The following is a 10,785-nucleotide window of genomic DNA, read 5'->3' as shown; positions in this document are numbered from 1 at the left end:
TCCATGTCCTATAAACATCAGAACATTGTCAATCCTAGTCTTTTAGTGCCGTTTGCTTGATTGATTTCTCCCACTTTACTAAAAGTGGGAACTTGTGCTGTGCTCATATCCTCGACTAATACCCCACCCTTTTGATTTGGTAAATTTCCCTTGACATATCTATGCATGATGCCCATCCAAGGGCTAAGGTGGACTCCATTGAAGCTGTGTGCTTGCTTGAGAAGCACTTTCCCTTAAGCATTATGACGACTCAGGTGCACTTGCTTGTACACGTAGTTGTTGAGGTCGCCATTATAGGAACCATTCATGGTCGTTGGATGTTTTTCCTTGAATGATTTATGAAAACTTTGAAGGTATTTGTAAGGCAAAGAGCTAGATCCAAAGTAAGCATGGCGGAGGGATGGCTTGTGCAAGAGTCATAACTATACATCACAGAGTTTCTCTCATCCATGGATCTCGATATGCCACATGCTTGGAACATCAGGATAATGATTGTGTTATTGTGGAGGTTCCCCAAGGTAAAGGGATTGAAAGAAAGATGAGCGAAGAGCAAAGAGAGAAATTCAATAAGTTTTGTGTCCTCAGTAGTCCTGAGATGCAAATATGGGTGGAGAGATATGAAGAGGCCAAAGCAAAAAGAATAAATGAGAGGATGAGATTTAGAGTCCTGCATAGGAGAAGGGTGCCATACCCACCAGACCTTTCTATTCTCCCTAGACACATGTCCTATGATTGGCTACAAGAAGCTCTTTGTGAAGCTGAAGATGATGGAGAGGACATAACCGATCGAGAGCGGGAGCTTGCAGTGCAATGTATGCCACATGTAAGTTTTTTACCTTTCTACTTAGTTTGGGTATTTATGATCACAATTGCTATAAAATGCATCCTCAATGTTTTAATCATGTTCTTTTGTAGTACAAAAAGTACAATGCATTATGGTCATATGGACGGCATTTTTGTGTGGAATGCATTGATTCAAGGAAAGTCAAATATGATTGTGGAGTCATGGCTAACTTTGTACAAGATAGCTGAGCAATTGATTCTGATACCAATCTTCTCTCCTTGCAATTAGATTATTGTGGGACCATGCATGACATCTATGAAGTTGATTTTAAACGATTTAGTATTTTCATTCTTGATGTCAAATTGTTTAGAACTATCTACAATGGTCCCAATGCTACAATTAGGATAGACAGCAGTGGTTTCTTTGCCAATGAAAGTGATACTTTTGTTCTTCTAGAGCATGCTGAACAGGTACATACTAATGATCAATTGATTAAAAGCTAATATTTTCATTTTCAAACAAATATTGGTAGATGTTCATATATATATATATATATATATTTATAGACTTAAGCCTAAATGAATATAATTACTAGCATCTAATTTTTATCTTCAACGTAGGTGGTCTTTCATCCGGATCGTTCGGATCCAAGATGGTGGTACGTGGTCCAAGTTGCTCCTTGAAGCAAACATATTTTTGAAGATAGGAATGCGGATACAGAGATGGCAGTAGAAGATCCAAATAATAATGCCGATGGATCTAGGAAAGAGGATGAAGATGACGATATGGACCAGGAAGAAGGTGACAATAATGACACTGTAATGGAGAAAGGTGGAGATCACAACTTTAGGGAAGAAGAGGGAGAACTAAAGGATCAAATCTTAGGTAGACATACAATAGGAAATGATGATATAGGTGATCAATTGTATGTAAACCTTGAGATAGACTGATTTGGCGTGCAAGACTTGGCTCGAAGCCGTTGATGTAAATGCTACTGATTGATTGTTTTGACATCGATAAGACATCCTATGTTTGGCCCTCTCATTTATATAGTGACATTTTGTACATTTGTATGTTAAATATATGAGTGTTTTGATCTCAATTTTGGTGTACATACTCTTTTATTTTTAATCTTTCAAATGATCAAACTTGTGGTCAAAAATTATTTTGAGTCTCTTGGAAACGACATTCTATAAAAATGTCGGTATGAAAAATTTAACCCCGAAGTCGGCGCAACCGTCAGTGGAAGCGCCGATGAAAGCATTGCGAGTTGTTGGTATTCACATCGATATAGGCTTCCGTATATACCGACGCCTATATAGACATGCATAGCGGACCATACCAACTCCATTTTCATCTACCCGACACTTTTCTCGCCCGCCAACCATGCCAACAATTTTTGTGCCTGTGCTCGCGAAGCATCAGTAGATAGCGTCGAAAAGGGGCCTGTGTCTTGTAGTGATCGCTTAACCTGAGCTAAGAACCCGAATTCCCCCACTAGTGGAGATGAAAGTACCGATTGAATTCCCTCTACAAATGAGAAAGGATGTATTGAGCTCACATCATCAGATAGCTTGTTGATCTTTTTGATGTAATGCAAGTTTTTTATTGTGCATATGTGCAGACTCTGAGTCGCATAGGCTAGAGAGTGGTGTACCCAATTTAGAAGCAATCAAATGAATGGATAGGACAAACACTTCAACTCTATCTCTTCTAAACTATGTGGTTCATTGTCGATTTCCCTCTGGCCTTTCGAAAGAAAAGGAGCATTGTCCGTTTATGATTCAAAGAAGCTTTCACAACCCCCTTGGAACCCACTTAGTTCGGATGTCAATGACGATTCTGAGCTTGATTCCCCAAAGCACCTACAAAAAGCTGTAAGCAATCCGCTAAGGCTCTAGGAGATTTACAAAACTTATATGTAGGGAAGTGTTGCTGCCACATAGTTTCTTGGTCAAAGAAATCGATGCAAGCATGAACGATTTATATAGCAAACCACTCTTCATTCGTTTGCAAGCCCATGGATATGTAGTCTACCTTCTTCCAACTTCACCTCCTTGCTTTAGCTTGCCTCGACACATTGCGCTTCTTCCTATGTTGATCTCAAAACCCACTTTAGAATCCCAGCCAAGTTTTCCATCCTCTTCAACCTCTCGACCTCGATCATCTTTATAATGAACATGGCCCACTGGGGATTCAATCTCTCTTGGCATTCTTAGTAGACAAAATTGCAATTCTTGTGTTGATTGCTTGTAGTTAGTCGATCCTTAATTTGATGACTAATCTAGACGATGGAACTCTCTAAGGTGATCAACAAGGATTCGAAGCGTTTCAGAATCACTTTGAAACATCTCGTGTCCCGAAGCCTACACGTGGCTATTTCTTTGTCCTCCAAGATGCCGCATGCCCACCTCGTGTCCATGGTTAATATGTAGTGCGTACGTGCATGTGCGTGTGTGTGTGTATGCATAAATCAATAAAAAATTATTATTATTATAAAATCTTTAAAAAGCACTTGGGAAATTTTTTTTCATTTTTTGTGTACTAATAATCTTCAAAAGAATTATTGTTCAATAGAGAAAAAAAGATAGAATGTATCAAGAAGATGTTCAAGATCTATGTCAAAGAAGACATTAATTAAAACAAAATTTGAAACTTGTGATTTAAAGGTACGAGAGCAAATCAAAGACCTGAAGAAAATTACAAATTTACTTTTAAAGCGACGATCAAAGTTGCTATTGGAAGCAACGAAAATAAGAAATAACTTTGTCAAGTATAAAGAGGAGTTGATAATGTACAAGCACTTAGTAGCTTATCAAAATGGTAGAATTAATCATCTTGAAAGTATATTTCAAGATAAAGAAAATAAATCTCTAAAATTATGTAAATAAATTAATTCAAACAATGGAATAAATTTATATTACATGCTATATCATAGAATTATTTGAAAAATATTATAGTTCAAAATTTTATTGAGAATTTTGAATTTTGTTTCAATTTGTCTATCACTATTTAAATGTTTTGCAAAATATAAATGCAAAATCACATATATAATGTGCTATTTTAAAATTTGAATTTATCAAAAAAATAAATTGTTTATTTCCCTTTGATTAAGAAAAGTAAAATTTCAAAAATAAAATGATATATATTTTTTGGCAAAAAAATAATAATTTAAAATGAAATACAATATGTTTCAAATTATAAATTATATGGAATCAAGTATATAATTTTTTTTTGAAATTAAATGTACATTGTTGCTCATCCTTAAATTAAAAATTATGATAATAAAATTTATATAATGGAATAAAAATTTGGTTTTATGTGGCTTGAGTGTGTAATCACATTACATTGTCATGGGAATTTAAGCCACACAAAATCTCAAGGCAAGTCATTTTAGGAACGAATAGAGAGAATAGAAGGAGCTCTTTGCTTTTCAAAAGATAATGGGTGTCATGATTTTAATTAACCGATCAGATGTTCTGTCAAAAAGTGCATTTAGAAGAGAATAGACCTCGTCGTTTTAAGCGACGGGAATAGACCTCGTCATCTCGTCATTTTAGGAGCGAATAGACAGGGGTACTAGGCTTTTAAGAGCATATGTTAAACTTATTAAGAACTGATCTGATCTGCTCACAGCTGTTCTCAACGTAAAGGAGAATGTGGTTTTTTGGCGGGCGGAAACGGACTGGCCGGCCCATGATATTATATCTGATAATTAAGAACAAGATATTTCACATGAGTGAATGAATATGATTCGTGAATTGATAGCAGGGTGATTGGAAGGACATCGATCGTGCAACCAGCTTTGATGCACACGTCAAGAATGGGCTGTACAAAAGATGGCGGAAGGGGAGTGGCTGCAGCTTGCCTATGGCCTGGCTATATGCTCAAGGAGATGACGACGATGATGAAACAAAGAGCAAGGGGATTGGGAAGATTGTGATATGCGAGGTTGGGCCCTCGGGCATGTTGACAAGGTGTGATAGGCTGCGTTCATTGCATGCATGCAATTGGAACAGGAGGCTGATGCAAGGCAAAGCTCGGCGAATCCCCACGCGCATTAAAAGCCCACAACGCGATCCAGCTTGTCAATTGGCAAAATCATCAAATACCAAGGGCGGAGTGAATCTAGTCTACCATTGGGCTGCGGTTGACTTGTGACCGTGGATTAAATAAGAGCGATGCAATGCTGTGATGCGGGGGGCGTTCTCTGTGCGCCATGAGACTCAGGCTGTCTGAGATTTGGAGTGTATGTAGAAATGACAGGTCAATGATCTATCAACAATACGCAAGCCAACCTGGAATTGCGTTGCGAGTGGGAGGCTGGAGCAATGTATCGAATCTGCTACAGCTCCGCCGGCGCCCACTTGTACAGATTGCAAGTATACTAAGATAGTATTTGCTGGTGGCTGGGATCGCGCGTAATCTGAGATTATATTTGGTGGTGGGAGCCTAACCTCTGCACGAATGCAGAGAAGATCGCACATAATCTAAGATTATATGTGCGTCCGGAGTCTGCCTCCTGTAAGCCCATAGTCAAATGCTCAATAGTTTTCGTTAGTGCCGTCTAAAGAAAATAGGAGTGCCAGATCGAAAACCTTAGCTTTAGTGGTATCGAGATAGTCGCTAATTGCGCATGTTGGGTTGACCTATTAGGGAAATGTTTTTTGTATGAATGGTAGCACACCAAGGCACACTGCTCAAGTTTCGGCTTTCAACCCACCATTGCAAAAACGTGCAAGCATCGCCCTTAGGGAGGAGGGGAGGGGCCCCTCCATTGCACATTTTGGTAGGATGGGGTTTGTGGAGTTGGTTCACGGTTTCTTGCCCCTCTCAAAGTAACAAGAGATGCCAACTTTTCAATTCCACTTTAGGCACATTAGGTTTCCATCTCTAGTCTCATTTGGCCACTGTCCACTTTGGTCTTTAGCTATTTAAGCTTTTAGACTTTTCAATTGCACCTTACTCACATTAGGTTTCCATCTTTAGTCTCATTTGGCTATTGAAGAAACGCTTTTAGCTCTTAATTGGTATGCATACATGTTGGGGTAAGATGTAAAGTAACTTGTGGTATGACGTAGCACAATTTGTTTGTGTGGGATGGGATAGGACCCTTATAAGATGGAATATGCTTATATGAGAACTAATAGCTTCATCTCATATAAACATGCATGTCCTATCCCTGGAGTCCATGATGCGGAGACAATGCCCTTGTAGTGAGGCGTAAGAGTTTCCTTAAGCGAGGGATTAAAAGAAAGATTGTATGTAACCTTAGCTTATCTACAAGCTTTTTTTAAACATGTTACTTTGCTAGCCTTTGCTTCTAGTACGGAGGTAGTAGTCATTGATTCAAAGTAGTAGTTTATGCTCATTAATTAGCTTAAAGTTCTTGTTAATACGATTTAGCAATATTTGCTTAGCAAAAGGTATGCCTAGATTTTGCACTTTATCTACTGTAAATGCTTATCCATGCTTATGAATTTCATTATGTAGATGTGTGCGCTTGAACCTTAAAGGCGAGCTGAATAAGTAGTTTACAGTTTTTTCCCATTCAAATGAATAAGTCAACATAGATTGTGGTGGCCATCCTTATCCATTGTGCTTTGGTTGAGGGTTTAGGGCTCCCATTGTGCTTGTTATGTGGGCCGATTCATTATTGTGGAAGTTGTGATGTGATTGGATGGTGGGATCGAAATTTGACCGTATACTGTCTAAGCGATTTCTAAACAATGGGTAGTTTAGGGGAGTTTACTAAAAAGTATCACCTCAAGGAATGCGAAGAATCTTGTGGATGTGTTAGGCTAGAATAAATATACTTTAAACATGTTTGTGAGGCCCAAATGAATTGAGATGCACATTTCTTTTTGGCTTGTTAATTTTGCATGAAAGTGCCCGCAGCCATCAAAATATATGGGTTGAAATGGTTGGGTCTACCTTGAATGAGGCGCTACAACCAATGAAGGGGCTGCATATACGTGGTGGTGCAGCTTTGCAGATAGACCTGACCTGGGGTTGGGCTGGGTTGGGTTGGGTAGCTCTCCATCTCCATCTCCACCTCCACCACCACCTCCACCTCCGTGCTCCATCTCCAGCTATACAGTCCATGGCACCATGCTCTCCGTTGGACACTCACTCCACTGGGCTTGTTGTTGTGACTGTTGCAAACTTGAAAATATCTCGGGATCCACCCCTTGCCTCGCACTAGTCTCGCCCCAGATTCTGTGCTGACGCCCTTTACACGCTAGCCACTGCAGTATTTAAAACCCCCTCCGCCTCACGCTCAAGGCCTTGTCTTGGGCTCGCACGCACTCCACTTCATCTTGTCTCCAGAGCGAGCACGGGAAGAGTATACCAGACTTTGCAACTAAATACACTCAAGTCTATCTAAGACTACCACCTTGTCTTTATTTATTCCTCTTTTCATCACTAATCTGTACCCTCATCAGCTTCAGTACCATATAAGCCTTCATCTACCTTCACAATGTTGCTCCTTCTGCTTAGCCTCGCCTTCTGTTTCTACCTGATCGGCCGCATCTTGCACTATCGCTACTTGGAGAATGGCAAGAGGCTTCCCCCCGGTTCCATGGGTTGGCCATACATTGGAGAGACTCTTCAACTCTACTCTCAGAATCCCAACGCCTTCTTCTCATCCAAACAGAGGAGGTACTCTACCACCGCTTTGGTTGTACCCCTTGCATTCGTTCATTTTATTACCTCGACTTCTCCGTTGCACTTCCTTGCCATTTGATCAGGTAGGCTCAGAACACACGATACGCTGCAGAGATCACGTATACTTGCTCAAATCCTCTACCAATACCAGCTTCTTTACGCTAGAGTGCAATCATCTTTTTTGCCTTGCCTGTTGTTAGGAAGGATATCTACATGCGTTCTTCTTACATTCGATTGTATTAATGCAGGTATGGAGAGATTTTCAAAACGCACATACTAGGATGTCCTTGCGTCATGATTGCAAGTCCTGAGGCTGCAAGATTTGTTCTTGTGTCGCAAGCACATCTTTTCAAACCTACTTTCCCAGCTAGCAAGCAAGGAATTATAGGGCCTCAAGCGCTATTCTTCCACGAAGGAGCCTATCATGCTAGGCTTCGACGGCTTGTCCAGAGCTCCTTTCTACCAGAGGCCATTAGAAGCACTGTTTCTGACATTGAGGACCTTTCTTTGACAATGCTGAACTCGTGGGATGGACGTATAATCAATATGTACATGGAATTGAAGAAAGTAAGTCTTCATAGCGAGTCCTCTACTTGGGATAACCATTTCTTTCTTTTATCTCTTTCGTCCATTTTTTGGGGAATTCTTCGAAGCCGGAATCCCTACTGCTTTTTGCTTTTACCTCTCGTTCATTTCTGAAAGGTATCTGTTTTCTTGTGTCAGAGGAACAGGCGTATGATGGGGATTGTGAATGTCTTTTGAGTCCACTTCTCTTATTTTTGCTATTCGTTTGAGTCGAATGAGCTTGGTCCCTGGGTAGAAGTCTTGAAATTAACTTGTCTTGGTCATCGCGCTCCTGCAGTACGCTTTCAACGTTGCGCTCCTCCAGATATTTGGGAGCCATAAAGGCGTTGACAAGGAAGATCTAAATCGCTCATATTGTACTCTTGAGAAAGGCTATAACTCGATGCCATTCGACTTTCCGGGAACCAGATACAGTAAAGCAATGAAGGTGAATTTCTTCGAGCTCTGTTTCTCGTCCCCTCTTCAAATAACTGCCAGTTAACCCTCTTGTAGCAAAGGTGAAATTCTGTCCTCTTGTCTAGGAGTTGCGTCTCCTGAATGTCTGTGACTCATTCTTTGAGTGGGGTGGAGTACAATATTGACGTTACCTCCGTCCACTTAATCTTGTTGCTGTCGCTTCCTTATACTAAGATATGAGAGTAATTTGCTGCAGGCGAGGAAACATCTCAACGAGATTATTCGGGAAATGATAAAAGTGAGAAGAAAAGAAGGCTTGCGTTACCAAGATCTGCTCGACACCTTACTCGCATACGAAGATGAGAGGCACGTGGGCTTGACAGACCAGCAGATCGCGGACAATGTCATCGGCGTGATTTTTGCATCCCGTGACACGACAGCAAGCGTACTCACATGGCTTGTGAAGTTCTTAAAAGATAGCCCAGCTCTTCTGGAATCAGTAACGGTACGTGAGTCAGCCTCTTGAGGCCATCTGTTAATGGAAATCCTTACTCGTGTCATGAAGGTTGTGCAACAGCTTACTGGTTCGACGATACTTTCTCTGGTTTCCATCAGGCTGAGCAAGAGAGTATACGACAAAGCAAGCTCGCCCACGAGCAAAAGCTCACGTGGGAAGACACAAAGAGCATGCGCCTGACATCACGGGTGAGCTTGAACTTCCTTTACGCCACGCCCAAATTGAAAGGGACTGAAACGATGTCAAATTGAAGAAGCATTGGGAAGAGTAGTGTTTGGATTCCCGACTTTAGGAGGTCTGCGATGGTGCATGACCTGCAGCATATTTGTGCAGGTAATCCAGGAGACCCTTCGAGTCGCTACCATCCTTTCGTTCACCTTCAGGGAAGCCGTGGAAGATGTAGAATACAAAGGTGAAACGTTCATTGTATCTCACGCAGCGTTAAATCTAGTAGTTGCTTACAATTGGTTGCTTCGTATCTTGTGCAACTCTTTTCTACGAGAACTGGGTGCCCGATTTAACACGTATGACGCGTTTAACAAGTTATATCTGCTATGTTCAGGCTTCGTCATTCCAAGGGGATGGAAGGTGCTACCGCTTTTCAGAAACATTCATCATAGCCCGGAGTTTTTCCCAGATCCTCAAAAGTTCGATCCGTCCAGATTTGAGGTATTAAATTTGTAGGCAAGGCCCATTTATTTTCTTAAATCATCAAAACAGTAATGTGTAAGTACTTTGGGGAAATCGTTCATTTAACGCTTAGCTTCCGTCGCTGTGCAGGTTCCTCCTAAGCCCAACACGTTTTTACCGTTCGGCAACGGCGTGCACGCATGCCCCGGTAGCGAGTTGGCTAAACTTGAAATTCTTGTCTTCATACATCATCTCACCACTAAATTCAGGTACAGTAATATATCTTGCCGTCGTCGTTTTGTTTGCCTCGACGTGACGAATGTGGCTGGTAGAAGCTTCACTGAACTGATGAAACTCTGTAGGTGGGAGCTCGACGAATCTAAAACAGGAGCACAATTAAGTCCTTTCCTCATTCCAAAGGAGGGCTTAGCAATAAGTATTGAGCGCAAGTGAGAACTTTGCTAAAAATGGCTACAGCTCGTCTCTCTGAACTGGCTCATGGTGGAGTTACAAATAGGTCTGTTCGAGCATTCTCGATTATGTTCGAGGAGTCTTCCCGACTTGGTTGTGGAAGGGAATGTCTATGATGATGAGTCATGTGATTAGACTCCATTGTTTGGCATTCATTTGTAAGGGAAGTAACATTCTTTCACAGGACAGGATGTTCTGTCATGTAATAACAGCTATAGCTCGAAGAAAGCACACGCCTTTTAAAAGAAATTGCTAAAATATAATTCTAATTGTTCTTAATCTCCTAATGTATTGTTCTCACAACTTGGTGTCCCTTATATTTATCATTTATCTTATATACATATATCACGCTTCAAGTTTTTTGGTGCCTTACCATTGGGTTTTGAAAGGAAAAATTCAAATTTCTCTAAATTATGCGTTCTTGTACTCGGAGAAACTCCATTGTTCCACGTATGGCTTAACGGTAATTAGCCGGATCAAGTTCTCAATCAATGAGACGTACTGTAAATTTGCGCCGGCAGTTAGCCTTGTGGAGCAGGTTCTCAATCAATGCGACGTACAGTTAGCTTTTAGACTGGGGATATACTCGTTGTAGAGACTGGTGTTCCGTTGCAGGGAATTTTAATGTTTGGCTAATTCGCTTGAAGGAGTTGTTGCTCACGACAACTAACATACGGTTTTGCTTAATTCCAAGCGCATATGCGAGATTTATTTGTAAAGAGTTGGTGATTAT

General features: G+C 40.8%; 1 protein-coding gene across 1 annotated transcript; it reads left to right on the top strand.

Annotated features, from left to right (window-relative positions):
* The first annotated feature begins 7,103 nt into the window (after nucleotides 1-7,103).
* LOC147896536 (abscisic acid 8'-hydroxylase 1-like) lies at nucleotides 7,104-10,298 on the top strand. Its single transcript, XM_087381135.1, has 9 exons — nucleotides 7,104-7,447; nucleotides 7,702-8,020; nucleotides 8,316-8,465; nucleotides 8,691-8,939; nucleotides 9,050-9,139; nucleotides 9,285-9,363; nucleotides 9,514-9,620; nucleotides 9,732-9,850; nucleotides 9,944-10,298. The coding sequence occupies exons 1-9, from the start codon at nucleotides 7,266-7,268 to the stop codon at nucleotides 10,032-10,034; spliced, it is 1,386 nt and encodes a 461-aa protein (XP_087237261.1). The 5' UTR covers nucleotides 7,104-7,265; the 3' UTR covers nucleotides 10,035-10,298.
* The last annotated feature ends 487 nt before the right edge of the window (nucleotides 10,299-10,785 follow it).

This window comes from Dipteris shenzhenensis, chromosome 11 (genome assembly GCF_047967505.1).
Source record: "Dipteris shenzhenensis isolate YYH24624 ecotype China chromosome 11, Dip_SZ_1.0, whole genome shotgun sequence".
In the NCBI taxonomy this organism is placed as follows: domain Eukaryota; kingdom Viridiplantae; phylum Streptophyta; class Polypodiopsida; order Gleicheniales; family Dipteridaceae; genus Dipteris; species Dipteris shenzhenensis.
This window is presented reverse-complemented; position numbering and strand designations above follow the sequence as displayed.